Raw genomic sequence first — 22,122 nt, 5'->3', positions numbered from 1 at the left:
AATTCACAGACAGATTTAATCACAGGGTTTTTGCATCTTAAAAAAAATCCAAAAATGTGACACAAGATTAGCGACAAAAACAGGCTAAGATCTGTCTTCATCAATAGTGTGGTGCAAGGTCAGATCATAAACATGAGCAATGTGTCAAATAAGGAAGACTTGGTTGAGTTTGTGAATGAGAGTTTCTTTTAATGTGTGTGAGAGAAAAAGTTTGCTCAATGAGAGTCCAACATATTTAAAAGCCGAAGTGGCTGCTGGGAATTGGAGTCATGGTAAAGCAGAGATCCGACACACTGGTTGCCATTAGCCAACACTTTCATTCAAACCACAGCATCAATATTCCCTAGTGTAATGATTGCCCAGTGTTTGCTTAGTCTACTGACTTTCTACTTTCTTCTCCAAAGGCATTTGAAAAAATCAATGGTTGAGAAAGAAATTAATTATACCAGCAATTGTATTTCACATAGAATACATTTCTTAATTACTGCTGGTGATATGTATGTGAAATATACATAATCCCCAATATATACCAAATCAACGGTTTCAAGTGTAATGCTTGAAATGATAATCAAGGAGAGGATTCCACAAACAGGGCTTAAAAGAAACAAGCCTCAGCTCAGCAGGTTTGCTGGTAATCTTTTCGCAACTGTTCACAATTCCAGTTCAAAACATTTGTAATTACTGTTTTGTTCTTTAAAAAAATTAAAGAAAGAGAAAAGAGAAAGGAGTAAAAGCTTAGCTGTGATATCCCATTTATTCCATCTGGCTCATTATATCCCATCAGAGACTTTGTGATAAACTTTCCACTTCGCAGACTAATTAAGAAGAGGTGAACCATGTTAACGCAGAGTGGGCAACTTGAACTCTGACATATTACCCAGGGCTAATCTCTTATCCACCTGCGTAATGAGACTTTCTCCAGGATGACCTTTAACTCTCAGGTCCTTAAACACAATACACGCAGGAAAAAAAAAGATTTAATGGACATTTAAATTGTATATTTTTCCAGAATCCTCACAAGCGTTTGGAAAATAAGCAATTAAAGTACTGAGGCAACTAAATCATTATTTTTTTAGCAAAAAATATTTAGGAGGAAAACCGGAGGTTCCGAATGCAGTTATTGTATTAAAAACAATTATTTTTCCTGCTGTTCTGCTTCTTTGGAATCTGCAGACACAGACATGTGATTAATGAGCATTTCTTTGTAACTATTAAATGAATCTGTAGTCCAGCCAAAAATTATCTATGTCTGTCTGTCTACGAGGTGATATCAAAAAGTGCTATTCTCACCATGTCCATTACTACATCTGTGATTTCATCATGGATAGCAAATTAAAACAAAACTCTAATGTGGAATTCTGCATAAAAATGGTCGAATCTGCCACAGAGACGTTTGAGGTGTTTTGAGTGACAAATGAGCTTCAAGAGCGAAAGAACCTCACTGGAAGTCGGCGAGAGATCAAAAAGTCTTTCATCGAGCTCAACCACAGAAAATGTCGAAACCAAACTTGTGCATGATGATCATTGGAGAACAATCCACATGAACTCACTTCTGCACCCACCCTACTCGCCAGGTTTGGCTCCTGCGGACTTTGCCCTTTTCAAGAGAATAAAGATGGTTTCGACACCATTGCGGAGATCCAGCGCAAATTGCAGAAGGTGCTTGACACGCTTCGAAAAGAAGACTTCCAGGACACATTCCAGTAGTGGCAGGAACACTAGGAGTGCTGTATTGCTGTGTGTTCAGCCAGAACACTGAAGATGGGTCATGGATGGTATCTTCCAGCATGACAATGACCCAAAACAGCTCTTTGGTGTTGCTCATGGTGGTGGAGAGGTTTGAATGTGATAATTCTGTGATGGGTCTTTTGTACACATCACAAGTTGATATTAGGAGCTCTTTCTTAAAAAAGACAGGAATTATTTGGGTGTGTGGGAGTAAGAATTCTTGCTGTTTGGTCATTTGGTCAAATACAAATTAAATTATAACTTTTTATTTTTTTTATGGATTTTTATTTTTACATTTTGTCTCTCTGTTAAAATAAACCCTAGCATTTCTAGACTGTTCATTTAAGGGGTAATGGGTATTTGATCAGCAGGGAATCTAATAATTATTTTCCCCCACTGTAAATAAAATTCATATAACACATCTTTACAATGATCCGTCAAAATCCTAATCGCAACCTGAACAGCCTCTTTTTTCCCTCTTGACCTTGTTCATTTTTTTGCTGAATCTGTACATTAAAGTCAAAACTGCAGGCTTCAGGGATGAGAGATTATGATGTTTATGAGCCATAGACAATAAATATATGGCAAAAAAATGAAAGGATAATGCATGTGAAGATGCATTATAGGAATATAAGAAAAAAGGAAAATAAAAAAAAAAGGTTATTTATAATCATAGAAGGCCAAGTTGGGGTGTTTTACTGCTGGCTGTTATAAAACTACTGGATTGGGGTCTGTGTTTAAGTGATTGTGGTGAAATATGAGTGTGTTTAGAATCAATAAAGTTTATATGTAAGTCTTCATTTAATAAGAATGCTAGAAAACATGATGATCATGAGAAATGGTCAGATTTAGTGTAGTGACGTGTAAAAATGAGCAAATGCAAATGTAACCCTTTCTGCTCCAGTCACCTTCACAAAACTTATAGCCAATAAATCAAATCATAATAAAATAAAAATATTTGATCCCATGACTGTAGCATAATATCTGGTGGAGGGCAATGGCCAGACTGATTTAAGATGACAAAAAAAAAGCTATGGTAGCTACAAATCATTAAACAGTGATTCTCTAACAGTTTATTTGAGCAAATGTACTTCATTACTGTACTTAAGTAATGTTTTTTTTGCTACTTTCTAGTTTTACTGAGTATCAAAGATATAAGCAACTTTTATTCTCTACTACAACTACATTTATGCTTTAATATATGTTATTTTTACTCCATTATATTTTAATTGAGAATGAACATTAGCAATTACATTTTGCACCTCTGTTGAAGATTTCATTAAGACCTTGTGAGTATATCACTGCTGGCATCCTTTTCTTTCGAAAAAGAGCTCCAATAAATTTCAAAAACTTTGAGAAGTTGAGCTTTTGTTGAAGTTTATTACAAATATTACCCCTTTCTGAGACTGAGAGGTGCATCGATTCAGTAATATTTGGATTTACTTTACCTAAAATAATTTACTATAAGTGTAAATTTCCATTAAATACTAATGATTTTGGCTTTTCACTAATGTGTCTTGGTGTTGAGGACTAGAGCATCTTTTAACCTGCGTTCAATATGAGTCAAATATTCAAGTACTGTTCAAATCTGACACTTTAAGACTCAAGCCATGATGCATTTGTGACTTTTAACTTGCAATGAAGGATGTTTTGCAGTATGGTATCTATACTTTTTCTCAATATTATTTTCTCTTTACAACTTTAAAGCAGCAAGCAGCATTTTTGGGGGCCAAGCACTTACAATAGACTCTGTGTTTACCCAATGGGTGTGATAGATGTGATAAAAATGTTGCCTAATCAATCACAAGAAAGCAAAGCCATAACTTGTTGAAAGTCGTTGCATAGTCTCAGGTCTTAAAGATGCCTACCAAGTTTTGTGCTAGTGGGTAAAAACGTTGCTAAAATACAGCCTTGTTCTTGTTTGGTGGCCACGCTGTCAGATTTGTCGGTCCATTATGTGAAAACTGTTCAAAAGCTGCAAGAGAAATAGTGGAATATATATCCTTGACAAAAGCCAAGCTGGTGGAAAATCTAATTAGGTGGAAATTGGCATGATAGGATATTGACAGAGGCTTTTGAATACACATTTCATAAGTTATGACCATAAATTAACTGCCAAATTAGGCCAAAATTTAAAAGGATGGGTTTTGCCAGAGTGAGGGCAAGACCTGGCTCAAAACTACTAGGAATGTTCTTAATCAGTTTTAAAATTTTAAAACTTTTTACCAGGCTCCTCTATGGCATAGACCGACTTGTTTGGAGAAAAAGAACAACAGAAGCACAGACCAAACCTAGAGAACCTAGAGACCAAAAATTGCATACGACCACATCAGGTTCCACTCCTGTCAGCCAAAAACATCTTTATTCGTGTATTTTTTCAGACATAGGCAATGAGATGGTATATAAACATACTCCATGTGTCACGCTGTTCCGTCCAGACGGTGTGTGTCATCGGCTTGCATCACTTTTTTTCTCAGAGACTCTTTGTGCTCTTTGTCAGATTTACAGAGGAAAACAAATGCATCATGGTTAAGTTTCTGTTCAATGTGCTGAAGGTGACAATATATTATTTGTTATATTTTCGAAGCTCTATCCCATGCTTTTTAGGAGGTAGCAGAAAACCGGAGAACCCAAAGGAAACCCAAACGGACACAGAAAAAAACCATGAAAAACTCTCAAACCAACTACAGGATCAAACTAAGTATAAAATCTACATACTCTAGTTGTTAATGTAAAGGAGTCTATTATAGAGTGAGGATATTAATATACTGTAATATTCATAATGTCCTGAAATTGTATTTAAACTGTCACTTCATGTGCTTGAGTTCGGTGTAATAAAGGCTTTCTGTTTGACCTTCTGCAGAAAACTGTATTTAAAAAAAAAAAAAAACATTACAATAGAGGTTATGACTCGAGGCTAGACTTGACTAAACTCTGATTATGAAGCTGTACGCTTTCAGGAAATTGCCTGGAATATGAGGTCTCTCAGATCACATCAGGGAACCAAATATTTAACGCCAAAGTGCCAAGCTGAGTCAAAATTCATAAAAGCCTTGGGCGTTTATTTATTTAGAGAAGTTTTTGGAATAAGTGCTAGGGAAAAAAAAAGACAAAAGCAATACGCACCTCTCATTTTTTTCCACACAAAACTTCACATGGCTTGAAGGCATCAGTCTCTGTCTGGCAACGGAAATCGCACTGCTGAGTGCATTTTATATCAAAGAAAATAAAAGAAAAACACATCAAGCCTAACAAAACGGAGGTTTTTTCCTTTTTTCATGATTTTGCATTAACACAATGAAACAAAGCAATATGCTATCAGTGATTAGTCAACCTGTCACACTTCACTGTTATTGCTCTGCAGAAACAGGTTTCGGAGCAAAATGTCAGTCGCTCTGTCAGTTTTGTTTTGTAATTGAATAGCAAATAGAATATCTGAAAAGATAAAACATGCAAACATTTATTGTAACGCAAACACATCAAGTAAAACAGAAGATTAACGCAAAGGTATTATACTTGATACAGGAGATTTGGAGACCTCTTCATCAACTGCATTATCGATACTTTCCACAAAAACCTGTTGTATACAAGCTGAGACTTTTCTTCTGCACCTATTTGATTTAGCCATGTTCTGCAGTCAGTAGTCATTTCCAATATGGTTGCCTTCATGGACTGACTTGCTAGTTTTCTGAAGGGACATCTTTGCTGAACTTTATGAAGCAACCTTTTCTTCTTCAAGTTAGTGGTCGTCACAGCGGATCATCCATCTCCATACTACTCTGTCCTCTACATCTGCCTCTTTCAAACCAGCCACCTGCATTTCTTCCCTCACCACATCAATAAACCTCCTCCTTGGCCTTCCTCTTTTCCTCCTTCCAGGCGGCTCCATCCTCAGCATTCTCCTACAGCTATACCCCATGTACCTCCTTTGCACATGTCCAAAACATATCAATCGTGCCTCCCTCACCTTGTCTCCAACATTGTCTTTCTCCACTCTTTCAAATCAGCTAACTCTCTCCCTTTTCCTGCTGTCTCTGTAGACGTCTTCCCCCTCTGCTTCTCCTCCTTCGCCCAACAGTAGCCCAATTTCCACCAGTACCCTGTTGGCTAACGATACCTGTGGCGGTCGTTGGTAACCCGGGCCTCAACCGATCTGTTATGGAATTTAGGTTTGTGTTCCGCATATTTATTTGGCATGTTCTATGCTGGATGCCCTTTCTAACGCAACCCTTTCAATTTATCCAGGCTTGGGACTGGCACTAAGAGTGCACTGGCTTGTGCAACCCTAATAGCTGGGTTTTTGAAGCAACTAATAATTAATTGATAATTTTTAAAGAATGTTACAGTAAAATCTTGTTGAAATATGTGTATCAAATATAATACAGGAGGTGTAGAAGGTAATTTAGCTTAGTCATCACTGTATTGCATAAAATATTTATATAAAATTTAATATTTATATTTATACTTAATAATTTATAGTTACATTTATACATTTTAATAAATATTTAATACAAATATTTTATAATGTTATTTTTGTACATCCAACCCAAAGTAGCTTGCCAATATTTGTCTTTTGTCATCATCAATTTTCTGAAAAACAATTAAATGATTATCATAATCTGTTATATTTACAAATTAAGAGAAGAAATTTAGAATACACAAACAATAGTTTTTTGTATGTATTTTCAGATGTAAAAGAAATAGTTTTGAAAATGTCATCAGCATGCATATAGATGGAAATTTAAGTGATTTAAAGCAGTTAGGGAAGATGAGGATGAGGAGAAGGTGTGGACTTCAAATGCAATGCTTGCTTAGGAAACTCCTATAGTAGTGAGGCGGAGAACTTTCAAAATGAAAGTGTCAACCAGACCAGTGCAGACAAAAATGACCCATCACTTCCAGATGAAAGTGTAGATCAGATGAGCACAGAAGTAGAGAGCCCAATAACACAGGATAACATAACAAATCAGACAGCAAAAGGCAAAAAGAATAGGAAAGAATATAGTGGGAAAAAGGGTAATTTTAACCAGCTGTTGAATTCAATGTCTTGAGGAAGACTAACTACACCATACATGTCTTTTAAACCGATTGATACTGATAAAATGCTGCAGGAAATTGCAGAACAGACAAATTTGTAAAGTGTACAGAAACAGGGAAAGGCAGTAAATACAACAGCAAAAGAAATTAAACAGGTTTTGGGTATGTACATGCACATAGGGTTAGTACATAATGTTCAATGAACGGCCTATTGGGAGATTGAAACAAATCACCCAGCGGATTGTGATTTGATGTCTCGTAATCGATTTCTGAAATTGCTGACAATGATTCACTTTCAGGACAACCTCAGAGTGTCTGAAGATGTGAAGAAAGCCAAAATTTGGAAACTTAGGCCGTGGTTACAAAAACTACAAGATCAGTTTCTTTCAAGTCAAGTCAAGTCAAGTCAAGAGGCTTTTATTGCCATTTCTACTATACACAGTGGTACACAGTACACAGTAAAAACGAGACAACGTTTCTCCAGAACCCTGGTGCTACACTAAACAACAACATAAAGCTACAACACACAACCTAAAGCTACATAACATAAAGCTACACAAAGTGCAATAAAGCTACATAAAGTTCTTTGCATAGTGAAATGATAATGAAATGAAATGATGGTACCATTCAAGGGAAAATTTCATATACGTGTCTATATGCCAGCAAAACCTCACAAATGAGGGTTCAAGATGTGGGGTTGTGCTGGTCAAAGTGGCTTTCTTTATTATTTAGATATTTGTCAAGGGGCATAAAATCCAGACAGAGAGGAATCTGATGTTGGTGTGGCTGGAAATGTCCTGAAAATGACATAAACCCTTCCAGCAGGAAAGTTTTTTGCAGACAACTATTTCATATCAGTTTCACAGGTCCACTACATTGGTACAGTCCCAACAAGATAAACGACTGCAACATGATGGATGAAAAGGAACTGCAGAAAAGAGGAAGAGGGTCAATGGATTTAAGTGTGAACCAGGACAACATCATTATTGTAAGATGACGACAAAGCTTTGAACCTTCTGTCTTCTTTTGTTGGCATCGAACCAATGGGAAATTTAAAAAGCTGGGATCGGAAAAAAAATGCACATAATGGTTCCCAGGACAGCCTTTGTTGAAACAAGTCCATGAGTAGTTTAGGCCTCCCTGTCATGCTGTCTGCACTTTACAAGTTCAGATTCATATCTTGAAGATAATATATGTACATTTGGTGGCATATTGTCAAAGTGCATGCATGGAACTTATACAGAGGAGACCAGATAAAACTGGAGCCTCAGATGAAACCAGAGTGCAGAAAAGCGTGGCAGACTATTGTCCTCTCCAGAGCCAGATACAACACCTCCACATAAAACACCAAACTTCAGTGTGCCTTCTGATGTGAGAAAGGATGCTATTGATCATTTCCCAACATAGGAAAACCAACAGAGATGCAAACACTGCACATGCAATCACTTCTTATATGTCTACTGTGGGAAATGTTAAGTCCATCTTTGTTTGAACAAATACAGAAACAGTTTTTTTGGCCTTTTATAAGGTGAAATGAAAAAGTCATAGAACGGTTCCTGTTTGAAAAAATAAAAGAATGTTTGAAACATTCTCAATACAATAATATCTTAGATTTTTGTTATAAAATAAACATCGTTGCGGTCAGTAAATTGCCATAAATATCCGATGTATCAAATATGATACAAAAAATAGCACATTTGTAAATGGTAATACTTTCTATTTTGTTTAAAGACCGAGTAAACACTTCAATTTCCACTTCAAATAAAAAAATATAGAATTTTCTTTTAATTATTTAATTTGTCAGGCTTTACAGGGTTAAAATATTAATGGAATACGTTTTCTATTCACCTTTAGACTGAACAAATGGTTTGGACTAAAATGAAGTGTATGTGGTACAATGAAGATGGTCCAGTCTTAGTGTGAGCTGTGGGTATAGCGTGGAGTTTATTCTGTGCGAATTGAGCAGTATTATGACATATGGCATATAATTTTGGAAACATTACTTAACAATTTCACGTCTGAAAATGAGATTCTGTCTGAAAATTGCTTTAGAAGTGACAAAAAAATCCATACACTGCATTTAGCCTTGGGCCTAACAAGGTTAGCTTTGGGCAGCTAATATAACAAGCAACATTTTTCCATACTAAAGCACAATAATGCAGGTCAAACATCTGTACCTGACGTCATGTCCACACCCGAGTTCTTCTGCTGTGTGATGCTGAGATGCGCTGTGATTTTGCCATCTCTCAGCGTGAGCTCCAGCATGCCGTCAACCAGGGCACTGAACACGAGCAGGCCGTTAGAGTTCCAAGTACGAAACTGGAAGCTCAAAGACACCATGTTGTTCTCCCTTCTACCTGGCAGCTGCAGGAAACTTGTGGCATTGAAGGAAACAGGAAAGGTGTGAGATTCCAGGCAGGAGAATGTCAAGTTGCGCTGTGGAGCGGAAAATTAAAAATGCATTATTATAACGGAAGGTACGATACCAAATACTTGCGATGGGGTCTATTGATATGAATGGAGAAAACCTCATCCCCTTAGTATTTCCTTTCAAAAAAAGAAAAAACGATACGCATCAAAATCTAATCAGGCTTTACGGCGTCATTCCCAAAGGTAGTGTTCGCAATGCATATTTGAATTTACACCAGCGCCTTTGGATCATTCCCGAGGACTAAACGCTCAGAATGACTAGTGAGCAAATCAATGAAACGAAATGGCTCTATTATAGGAGTTCACTGTACTGTGGGAGCTCTCGTGCGGAACGGGGGTTTACAGATCGCCCTCTGGATTCGCAGCTACAGCATGTTTTAGGATGTGGTGTGAATTTCTAAATCTCAGTACAGAAGAAAGAAAAAAAAACAATACAGCGAGGCAAAAAGTCAAGTGCTTTCAGTCATACCAGCTCTGCGATTTTCTAAATGGCCATTTCGGGACCTTAAACGCACTTCAGCTCTGTTTTTCGATGGAGCTTAATCAATCTCATCACAACAAATTAGAAAAATGCACTCAGCTGTTGGGAGCACTTCATAAACCATGTTGGCACCGTTAATGACTACGTTCAACACCTTGTGTTTTCATGAATTTTAATGCAATGTGCCGAACATGAATAATTAGTCCAAGCGATTTGGAAAGCAACTTGTCAAAATGCCAGCAGAAAAAAAATAATAAACCCCACATCCCCACCTCATATTATACAGACCTTGTTTTTGTTCATTAAAAAGTTGTGATGTGTGTTTTTTTGGCAACATTTCAGGCATTTCTAATAGATCTTTCGCAATCTACAGCCTAAAGCTATTCAAGGACAGTCAAATTCAAAACCAAGCTTTTAAATCTCACATTTCAAATCACAGCAACTACAGCGAAGACAAAACTAAAAAAATATTTCTGCAAAGGGGCCAAAACATGAGTTTTAAAAGTAGGAACGACTAATGCATTTATCTATTTTGCCAATTATTATTGCAGTATTACATGCATAAAACTGTGCAGATGCTCGTTGAGAGATAAATGTTTGTATTAAACATCAAAATCCAGTAAGGAAGTGGTAACTTTTTATAACCTTGATATAATAAGAGTGACTCAAACTGCATCTCTTTACAACCTTGATATAATCTGATGCACTGCACCATTACTGGTTATTTGCATAATTGCATTGTAGAGGTATACAGCAGAGACGCACTGCCCCATGCCCCCTACTAGCATTGCTCGACTGGTCCCACCTTCTCTCAAGGATATAGCAAAGTATACAGAAAGACACGTTTCTGTTCTGGCACCGAGGTGGAGGAATGAACTTCCTCTAGATGTCCAAACAGCCGAATCACTGCATCATCTTCAAAAGACGGATGAAGACCTAGCGATTCCTGAAACACTTGAATTAGCATTTCTTTTCCCTGTTTGTCTTCATGTTTAATCAAAACAACAAAAAAGTTGCTATAATTAATATAAATTGCTAAATATATAATAATTTTGTACATTACTCAGTATAAGGGCATCTGAGAAATGCTGTAAATGTACATTTTAATGTAAATGAGTCACCTGTTATATTCCAATAAAAAAATCAGTGTAACTAAAGGTGAAATTAGAATTGGGTTAAACAAAGCTTTTTCGTTTTGATCTGTGTTATAAATGGCATTTATCTATGATTCTGGTCATCGTTTTTTTTTTTTTTGTGTCAAAATTGCAAACTTGAGTTTGAAAAAAAAAGAAATTGCCTGTAATTTTCTGTAATTTAGAAGCCGAAAGCTCTGTCTCACCCCGGATTGGGCAATCCCATTAAAACAGAACTGAGCGCAGGGAATAAGTGCGTGTCTTTGTCTATTTCTGTAAAAATATCACCAATATACTGTTTGGAAACCTTGTATTTGCTTGTCATCTCTTTTCATAGTCTAGGTAAATTATTTCGCATATCTGTGTAAAAGATATTTAGGCTTGTTACTATCGATAAAACCATTTTCTAGTACAATGAGAGCTGAAATGATGAGATGTGCAAGGGCTCAAGTACTAATAGTATAACATTAAATAACATTGCCTAATCAAATTGAGTTTTTAAGAATGTATACAGCTAATCTCTTTAGAATTCATATATGTAAAAAAGAAAAATTTGTCTTTAACTTACAAAGCTGGATGTGTCCACTTTCTTTCTCCTAGCCAAGTCTGTGATGTTTTCACCATTATAAATGATGCTCTCCATGCAGCCTTTGAAATTTCTCCGGCCTCCAGAGACAGGTTTACCCGAGTATGGCATCCCTCCAAAACTTATCTGCAAAGTGGTAATAAAAGCTGTCAGAAACATTTTTTACCACATGAATGTCTGAGCTTAAACACCTGAATCCTAACTACTGTGTGTTCAAACATTGCCATTCGTTTCTTTTTTGACTACAACTCTACAGCTAAACGTTAAAATCAGCCTAAACAAACACAACAAAGCCTAGCAAATGTAAGACAAAGAGTACAGTACCACACAAGACAAACTATATTGACATGAGTTTGTGGACACCTGACCATAATTCATATGGCCTTTTGAAACATCCTATTCCACATTCAGTCTCAATTTGCTGTTATAATATCCTCCTAGATCCTGCTAGATAACAATGGTGCTCATCAAAAAAGCCACCAGTTAAACAAAATGAAAATTCTGCCTTTAATTAAATTGACAGGATTCACCAAAACCATTCCAATTGTACCTAACATCGACGTGCTTGAATCTTCTTTGTTTAGTAAACCATTGCTTGCGTATTTCTGAGCTGGAAATCAATTTTCAATACATCCCACTAGTAAGGACATTAATATGCATTAATGCTGTGTGACACGTTAATCTTGTCACACGTCCTTAACGTGGATTAACACAGTGCTAAGAAGGGAAATGCAATTTCTTGTCGCATCCCCTGAACAAAATCCCGTACGGATGATCCCGAAGATCTGAATGCACGCTGATTATGACACAAGTGGCCTCAAGTGACACTGTAGCTTTTTTTTAAACACATCTGAGTCCCTGAGTGGGAAGTAAATTGTGGATCTCAGTGGATTAAGAAATAAATGCTTTGGTACACGAGTATTTACCTCACTTGACCTTTTTTCGATATTTCATAGAGAACTTGAAACTAAAATTGATTTAATTGTGGTTATGAAATATTGTGAATGAGTGAGAGATCACATGTTGCTGCTGCAAAAAAAAAGAAGAAAAAAATTGTTTTCGTGGTAGCATCATGTTTTGGGAATATACTTTGGGTAAACTTTACGTTAACAAAAAAACTAGAACTTACTGGGAAACACTGAAACTTGGGTAGAGGGTCAGCTTTCAGCAACCCCATCAAAAGCTACAGTACGGTGGTTCAAAATGATACAGCATGAATGTGTTCAGCAAACTTACAGACTTTCATCCTATCAAGAATCTTTGGTATGAATTGAAAATTGTGATTTGCCAAAAGGTCTTTATCCAGTCTGACAAAGCTGGAGCAATGCTGCCAAGAAAATTACATAACTTAGATGTGTGAAGCTGAAAGAGACATGTTCTTGAAGAATTGCAGCTCTAAACTCAGCTTAAGGCAGAAAAAAATATATATACCATATTGTATGCAATAAAAACTATCTACCTAAAGTTTATATACAAGTAGGTAGTAATAAGAGGTTAGGCAGCTACCTTTTGTTTTGATAATTGCAAATTTGGAGTTAAAGACGTATTTTGTATGAATAATGTGTAAAATTGCACATCAAGTCCATTTCCATGTCAAATTGCAATAACACAAAAGTTATAAAATAGGGTGGGGTAAATACTTATGCAAAGAACTGTATTTAGAGAAAATGTAATTAGCATTAAAAAAATGAAGTTATTTTATTGTAAACCAAATGCCATATTTTATACATATATTATATTAAGAAACTTCTAGTTGAAGTAGATTTTTTTAATGTCCACAATAAAATGTGAATATATACACAGCAATTACAGCAAAAGCTTCCTTAATGCATCAATGATCACAATACTATATAAATTGCAAGCAATTAATTCTTGCCTCGTAGTCGAGGTCGAGGTGGTCAAACTCTCCGTTGGTACGGAAATGCTGCGTGTGCTGGTCTAGGGTGAAGTTGACGTTTCTCTTGTAACGCTCGATCACCAACGAGTGCCAGTGATGATCATCCAGCAGGCTGCCGCTGCTCACCGACGTGTGACCCAGGATGGAGCCGTACTGGTTGCTGCCTGCATTTCAAAATAATACAGATGCAGAAGTGTGTCCCAAAACCAATTCTGGATTAAAAAAACCTGGTGTGTATGAAATGAATTTGTTAGCATGATTAACAGTAATAATGAATCAAATAAATCATACCCAGGTTTATCTGGAGCAGCAGTCTTCCTCTCTTCAACTCGAGTGTGATGTAATCACCCTGCTGACCCTCGCCATGCAGGATCACCCCATCGCTCTCAGCCGTCTTAAACTTCAACGATATCACGTCCTTCAGAATCTTCATCTTCTTCATCTTGAAACGGTAAGAGATCACGCCCTGGCCGTCAAAGTTAATCACGTCGGCCCCTGAGAAAGCAGAAGGGGAGAGATCATCAAGGGGAAGGCATGAGAAAGGGGGGAGCATAAGGTATTTTCTATAGTTTCTTATTATAGGATTATTATAGTAATTTTTAAACCCTTTTCAAGCCATGTGTACTCATTTCAAGCTTGAAATCATCTTGCACTACTGGCAGATTATTTATGTAATTTAAAACTTTTTCTAGTAAAATGCAAAATGATCTGGCAATAGAAAAAGAAAGCTACAAGGTAAAAATGCAAAATAAAATAGGATTTGTGATTTTACATTCGATTTATTGTGTATTTATGATAAGATATTTCCATATATTGATTGCCAAGAAACTGAATCTGGAGAAGACATGGATCTGAAATTGTCGTATAATGAATGTTCAAGCAGATAAAACTGCAGTTCAGGCAGATTTTTTTACTGAAAGTTTTGCAAACAAATCCAAAACTTAATCCAAATTTGAAAGTCCAAGCCAGGCAAAAGAGTCAGGCTATCAGCAAACAATATATACAGGGTAATCCAGAGGTGAGAAACCATAAACACAACAAAAGATTAAAATCGGAAAAGCGATAACAAGTCTTGGTATAAACTGTGTGTAAGAGAGAAAAAGTGTGTTTGGAGTTGTTCTATGAGGCAGCCTTGTCTGTAGGCTACAGTATATGGATTGCTGGAAGTCAAAGTTCGCTGTAGACCTGACAAAAATACAGCTTAAATAACTCCAGTCTAGCTAAGCTCTTGACTTCTCAGATCCATTGAGAATCAATGGAGAATTCTAAATTTCAGACAGACCATCATAACCATGGGGAACTGACAATCTAAGTTTCCCACTGACTTGAACTACAATTGGCTTTGCAACCAAAAGCTAATGCTAGTCAATACTTTTTTCCATCTCAAATGTTAAAACTCATTGTCTGTCAATCTGAATAGGATATATGCACTGGTGGTATAAAAATTGGGTTTGACTTGCCAAAATTCAGTCAAAAACGTCCGCTAAATAAAAAAAAATTGCACATTTTTTTAGTATTTAAATAGTATATTCGAAAGTCTCTATAAGAATTCAGAGGAAAGGCAGTGAATATAAATCAACTTACAGTATGAGCAGCCATAGATCTCTATCCTCAGGCCTATTCGTCCTTCTTCACTCCAGTCCAGCGGAATAAAGCTTAGAAATCGGGCCACGATGGTGTGCTGAAGATTGTGTCGAACCACACTCTCTGTGTTTGAGTTTCCTGTGAATGTCTGCAGATAAAGACATGAAAACATCTGTTTTATTATTCTCATTTACATATTAATTGCTGGTAGTGTTTTTTTTTTTATCCAAAAGACAGACATGGTACTGGGTGGGGAAATGCTTTCTCGTTTTCTTCAAAAGACAGTCAGGCATTATTGCTTTTATTAATTATTACAGGAGTTCTTCCCACACACTGCCAGATATCAAGTCTCGAACTAGAGGATGATTTTCTTTTAAATTACATTTTTTTGCAGTTAATTGTAGCAAAAACCTTGAAGCTTAGACCTTTAGCAAACGTGTAATTCGTTGGTCAGAAGTGAAGCCACGTTAGCTCTAGCGCTGTCTAGCATGTGAAGTAATCAAGCAACTTCACCTTCACTAAGTGGTTCAAAAAAGATTGAGACTCCGTAACAAAGACGGATTCCGACAGCAAGTCAGCTACTTCAAGTGCCACTGCCAACAAAAGTCTCTAGGGAAATGTGAATTAGTAGACGGCAAACAAAGCCCAGAGAGCTTTCAAAACACAGTCGTGTTCTTATTTCCAGTACAAAATGTACAAAAAATATATACAAAACTCGGCTAAGGTTTTGCTATATTACACTATATAGATACAAAATGTGGGATTCGTCTCGATCCAAGGAATTCAAGGATACTCTGGATTAATATGTAGACATATGTTTTAATGATTAAGGCCAGAAGCATACTTTAAAATTAGGTCCAAATTTGTGCTGATGGTCACATTAAAGCATTTTCAGCACTTGTTTATTAGGAATGTAGGAATGTTAATTAAACCCTTGCCAAATCAGTGTGTCAATTTTCTACTAGTTTGTTCTATGGGCTGCAATAGACAACTTACAAGATGAAGAAAAAACTGAAATGGTAGAATAACAACCTTCAGCATTTGGGGTAGTGGTAGTTCAGTGTTTTAAGTGCTTGAGTTCAAATCCCTGCACCACCAAGCTGCCACTGATGGGCCCTTGTGTAGACTCAACTGCTCTAGTTGTATGAATGAGATAATTATTAGTCGCTGTAGATAATGCCATAAATGGAAATAGACACTTTTGAAGATGATATGGAATTATTCAAGACATTTTCCTTAAAATATTGATTGTTTACATCCATATGATAAAGTCTGGACAAACTAAATGCCCTAATTAGGTAACTATCACACATACAATCTCTTTTAAACCAATGATTAAAATTCCAACTCAGAAAACTCAATGTTTTTTCAGACTTTTGCTTGTTTGCTTGTTCCTTTCTGCCAGTCAAGGTTATATTCTTGAGACTTTTCTTCTTGCATGAAATCAACACAAGGTAAATGAGGCATCATTCTGTCAGGAGAATGAAAATAAAATGTGATCCAGTATTTAAGACTCTGTTATGTTTAGATGGAGAGACTTTGGCACTTTCCCCCACCTGCCATTTACTCAGGGGGCTTTTTTTGTTCTGTTGAAGACAGGCATCTGTGTTAGACAGCAGTAGAGATGGAGAGATAATGAGAGAGGAGTTAGTGAGAGGGGGAGGGAACGAGAGAGAGCACCAAGTGTGAAGGCGAGTCAGTGGGTGTATTATAGATACACTGTGCTATATTGATGAAGAAAAGCATAACCACTCAAACAAAAAAAAAAGTTTGAGAGTGTAAAACAGTTCAAGTGCATGCTAGTGATTAGCAACTCTGCGCTTATAAAACTAAAGCATGTTAAAACTAAACAAACTAAAGAAACAGTTAAAAGTAAAAGTAAAAAAAAGTCACTAATGAAAGTCCTAAGATATTTTGGGTTTTTTTTATCACGACTTCTTCTGATCTTAAGGTGAAATTACATTTTCTCATGACGTAATATGAATGTTTCTAGTCAAGTTTATTTCTATAGCGCTTTTCACAACAGACATTTTCTCAAAGCAGCAATACAGAATTTAAGAGTTAAGGTGAATGGTGTGTATTTCTCCTGGTGAGCAGCCATGGCGACTGTGGCAAGAAAAAAACCCACTTAGATGTTATGATGAAGAAACCTTGAGAGGAACCAGACTCAAAAGGGGAACCCATCCTCATTTGGGTGACATCAAGAGTGTGATTATAGTCTTTAAACAATACAGAACACTGGAGAGTGAGAACTAACATGAGCACTGGAATGTAAGATTATGAGTAATGATCTTTCTACTGTCTTTTACAGTCATTGTGGTTATAAAACTAGGAGCTACTGAGCAACTCATAAAATAGCTCAACATCTGCGATCATCATAGATCCATCACCAGCTTCTCCATGCCAGATCCAACTGGCACTGGTACGTCTCTAAATGGTTCGGGATGTTTGCGGGGTCGGCATCTACTTCTTTAAAGGTCCACAATCTTCAAAAGGTGGGACGTGACTGGGGCTGGAGCAACCTCAGGATGCCTTGGGATGTTTCTGGTGTATATCATGAAGAACATTCGGAATTTCTATCAAAGTTACTAATTTCCCGCAGCAAATATGGACTGCATTGAGACCAGACTGACAAAAATGGAGGAAGATAAGGTAGGCCTATTGTTAAGATTCCAGATAAGCATGATGTTTGCTATTCCTGTTTTATGGTTATTGAAACAATACACCAATAATGGATGTTTCATAGTAACTGTTTTGAGAAGTAATAAGTCCTTACTAGCTGGAAGAACAAGATCACGAGGACTTCCATAGTCACTAGATGTTTCAGTGTGAAATTAAAATGGACTTGTTGTGCTTACATGATTTCTCATTCAGAGAGCACAGAAGTGTTAAATCCTAATAGAGCGAGTGTGACAGAAACTGAAAAATGAGTCATTGTTAGCATAAGACGAGCATTAATATTAGCATGAACAAAGTACAATGGCTGGGTTTTAAAATATGCAGGTATAAAATACTTTTTTGAAATTCATCTTTTAGTGGAATTGACTTTATTTTGGGGGGGGGTTATGGTGTCTAATTTTTATAGTTATAAGTGAAAATGAGAAGAATAATTCCAGCTAATTGACACTTTGTCTGTGATGATCTTGCTGATTATGAGGAGCAAAAATTGCTTCATTTTTGTCCACTAATTTATGCACTTAAAAAAAAAAATTGAACAAAGTACAACGAGTTGTGTTTGCAGAGAGCCTTCCTTTCAATCTCACACAAATACCTTACAGCCTGGACATGAAGATAAAAGCGAAACGAGAGAGGGAGAAAAAAATAGAGACGTTTTTTTCATCTAATTTTTATATCTTAAAAAAAGTGAATATTCTCACATTGGACTGCAGAAGAGCAAAAGCTTGTGATATGTTGACCCAGAGTATAAAATGTCACATAAAACCTCAGTAACACAAACTTAAATAAACCATAAAACCTAGAATTTGTGTAGGTATGTCATTTTGGATTCAGTTGTATTAAAGATAGATAGCTATATAGATTGATAGCTATATTGTTAAATAAAATGAAATCACAATAGTAGTTAGTAATATAAAGGGCCAGTGAATAAGCAATGGAAGAAGAAGGTCATAAATCCACAACATTGGCACCTGATGTCATATCCAAGCACAACTCAAAAACAAAAACATATCCAAACAGCACACCATTAATCATCCAGCGGAGCAGCCCTGCAGAATTACGGCAGAGGCCGACATGCATTGTGTCTGACGGTGTGTAATCCATAGGCTCTGTTCATCACAGCAGAAAAGCACAAAATAAAACTCAAAATGAATTATGATGCTTTGTCATGTTTTGTGATAAATGACAAAGTTGCAAGGTTGCACAAACATGCATCTTTTGAAGATCAGAAAAAACAGGAATCTTAATATGTGGAAATTTGACTAACCAAATTGTATTAAATCAAAATAAAATTACTTTTAACTAGATTAAATAGTGACAAATTATTCTTATTCTTAATTATACAATTATTACATCAGATTAGATTTTTTGAAGTAATTTGAATCTTCCCAACCTCAAATCATGATTGCAAGCTAATATGCTAAGTAGATAATCAAAGTAAATATTGTTGAACGTCCCCATATGCAGTTCTTTCACAAACATTTACTGGAAAAAAGTTGGAATCAGACAATTGTATATGATGTCTTTCGATCCAATAGCATTTCATTTTCCATTAACCAGAACTAAAAGACCCAAACCAGTTCCAGCATGACAATTCCCCTGTGCACAAAGCCAGCTCCATGAAGATATGCTTTACATGAGTTGAAGTAGAAGGTCTTAATTTGTCCGGTCTGCAGAGTTCTAACCTCAAATCTATTGAACACCTTTGAAATGAACTGGAACACTGACTGCACTGACATTGACTGTGTATGTGACAAAATTTATTTGTCACATACACATAAATACAGGGTACAACATGCAGTAAAATGCTTTATTACGATGGTCTGGCATGAGGGAATAGGATGGGGAGAAAAATAAAACAAGTAAAAAGAAGGCAGATGAATAAAGTATAAAACTATATAAAATATAAGAATCTATAAAGATATATATGAGAAAAAATAAAAAAAGAAATACAATGAACTGCATCCAGATTGCTCTCCAAACATTTGATTTTAAAAAGTTTTTTACTTTCGGAATCTGTCGATCCAAATCTCACTAGCCAATCAGAGTAAAGCGCTGTTAAGCTCTGCCCCCATTAATGGGTAGTGCCAGAACTTAAGGAATATACGGTACAAACATTTTAAAAGTGTAAACAAAAACTTACAAAAACTGTCAAGAATGTTGTTTATTTAAAGACCATGTGAATTTTTTGCTATTTTTAGTCTTGTTGTATATTTCTGTTTTGTTTATTTAAAAGTAAGTTACATTCTATTTTTTCCGGACACAAATGTAATTCCACAAACAGTAGTATATGAAGTAGTGAAGAATTTACCCAGATGTTTCCATCCTGATTGTAAGGTTTCCAGTTCCTTCCCGTGTCACTGTAGAGCAACCTGTAGTGTGAGGTCCAATCTGAGCTGCTGTATCGACCCTGAGTTGCAACAGCGGTCACCTGCTTCCTGTTGCCCAGGTCTACCTGCAGCCACGGGTAATGATCAGTGTCCAGAGGAGACCAGCCTCCAGCACCTACACACCAGAAAACAGCAATCCATTCACATAGCAAACTCAGATAACATTAACTCCAGCCATATTAGAATTAATAAAGGAGGATCAAGCTGAATCCTGTTCGATTTCGCATAGTTGTAGTGTATATTTGTATATAATAATTTAATTTTTTTTAAATGTGCATAGAAATTCATATTTTGGTATATAGTAAAATGTTTCCAATTTCGCAAAGCTTTCATAATTCTTCTGTGGATCACCTGCTAAGGCAAATGTGATGGATTTTTCTCTATATGCCATTTTTCAACGAACAAAGAATTTCATTTCATTTCATGTGCAAATCCAAACAATCTCTGTATTCTGGCCTCAATATCATGCTTATCTGTAATAAGTAATATATCAGTCAAGCCAATATTAAGTAGTGTAAAATACTCAGTGCAAACCAGTGCAGATGATTTATGAGCTCAGCCAGTCATAACTGTAATATATATATATATATATATAAATAAAACATTTGGATATTGAGGAACATTCTGTTCTGCTCAGAAAGAGAACCCATGTTAAAACATCTGTTCACTGCCTCGAGCATATATGACTCCATATCATATCATCTTCATCTCATTTCACTTGCAAAGCCTGCGAATTATTCTCTGTGCCTCACACATAAGGTGAAAGGAACAAGTCGGGATCTGAAGTGATGCTGGATGAGGAAGTGAGATATGAAGACAGTGTAATGCCACACCACATAAAGCTTTTTTTTGTGCTTGCTAATGTGAGAAATATAAAGAAATGCACATGAGGGGTGAAAAATTGCTTTAATGTGATAAAGCATAACAATAGTAAAGCAAATACACAGCATTTAGATATCTACAAAATTATTTAAAATGTCAGACAAACTGCATAATTGATTATCAAAAGTAATCCCCTCCTTCCTTTAGCAATCTAAATAAGGACTAGTATTTATTTTCTTTTTGAGAGAAATATGATAATTAGTTTATCTGTATGGCTGCACAATAAATCTCTCTGACTTTGAGAGGTCTTACAGGTGAAATGGCAAATCTGATTTCTCCTGCTGCCATTAAAGTGTATTAAAACATTAATAATAAATAATAATAAGTTTAATTTATATAGCGCCTTTCCCAAGCTCAAGGACGCTTTACAGAGTACAATATTTCAAGGCAGATGAAATATAATGAACATACATGAACATAAACATATTCGTCAGACATTTGCCCAGGACGAAGGATCACATGCAGCTGCATGAGTTAATAACAGAGACAACACAGACACAAAAACATACAGAACAAGAGAAGGAACACTACATAATACATGAAACATACACCACATTTCAGGAAAATGAAGGACTCCTAACACATATGCATTGACTGATAGTGGAGGTTGAAAAGGTGGGTCTTAAGCCTTGATTTAAATTCAGTCAAAGTGGTGATGGTTCTGAGTGCAATTGGCAGGGAGTTCCATAGTATTGGAGCAATGACAGAAAAGGCTCTGCCACCCGCAGAGGATAGACGGAATCTAGGAACCCATAGAAGTTCAGAATTTGAAGACCGGAGTGATCGTGAAGGAACATAGGAAGAGAGAAGATCAGAAAGATAGGGGGGAGAAAGAGCATTTAGTGCCTTATAAGTGAGCAGTATGATTTTATATTTTATGCGAGATGAGACTGGGAGCCAGTGAAGATCAAATAATATAGGGGTAATGTGGGCAGATTTTTTATTGGAGGTTAACATTCTGGCAGCCGAGTTTTGTATGTACTGTAAACGTGAGATTGAGTGAGCTGATAAACCAGAGAAGAGTGAATTGCAGTAGTCGAGACGGGACGTAATCAGAGCATGCACTAATATTTCTGCATCATTTCTGCAGATAAAAGGTCGAAGTTTGACAATGCGTTGCAGGTGAAAAAAAGACGTTTTAGAGAGGCTGCGAATATGGGCATCAAAGGATAGTGAGGGTCGAGTATAATACCTAAATTTCTAACAGTAGCTGAGGGGAAAATCGCAGTAGCATCCAGATCAAGACTAAAGTCCACAGAGTTGTTTTTTATTAGAGATGGGGGTCCAGTTATCAGAAT

At 36.3% G+C, this 22,122-nt stretch overlaps 1 protein-coding gene across 2 annotated transcripts in view; it reads right to left on the bottom strand.

The window, feature by feature from the left end:
• LOC124375508 (contactin-associated protein-like 2) overlaps positions 1-22,122 on the bottom strand; it is a 135,125-nt gene that overhangs the window by 68,018 nt on the left and 44,985 nt on the right. For both annotated transcript variants that reach the window (XM_046833929.1, XM_046833930.1), the window contains exons 3-8: positions 19,864-20,057; positions 14,877-15,024; positions 13,584-13,787; positions 13,272-13,456; positions 11,378-11,521; positions 8,943-9,201 (exon numbers count right to left, since the gene is read on the bottom strand). In XM_046833929.1, the coding sequence (XP_046689885.1) occupies positions 8,943-9,201; positions 11,378-11,521; positions 13,272-13,456; positions 13,584-13,787; positions 14,877-15,024; positions 19,864-20,057 (1,134 nt within the window). The remainder of the gene's footprint in view (positions 1-8,942; positions 9,202-11,377; positions 11,522-13,271; positions 13,457-13,583; positions 13,788-14,876; positions 15,025-19,863; positions 20,058-22,122) is intronic.

This window comes from Silurus meridionalis, chromosome 21, assembly GCF_014805685.1.
Source record: "Silurus meridionalis isolate SWU-2019-XX chromosome 21, ASM1480568v1, whole genome shotgun sequence".
Lineage (NCBI taxonomy): Eukaryota > Metazoa > Chordata > Actinopteri > Siluriformes > Siluridae > Silurus > Silurus meridionalis.
The sequence above is the reverse complement of the archived record's forward strand: the minus strand, read 5'-3'. Positions and strand labels throughout refer to the sequence as shown.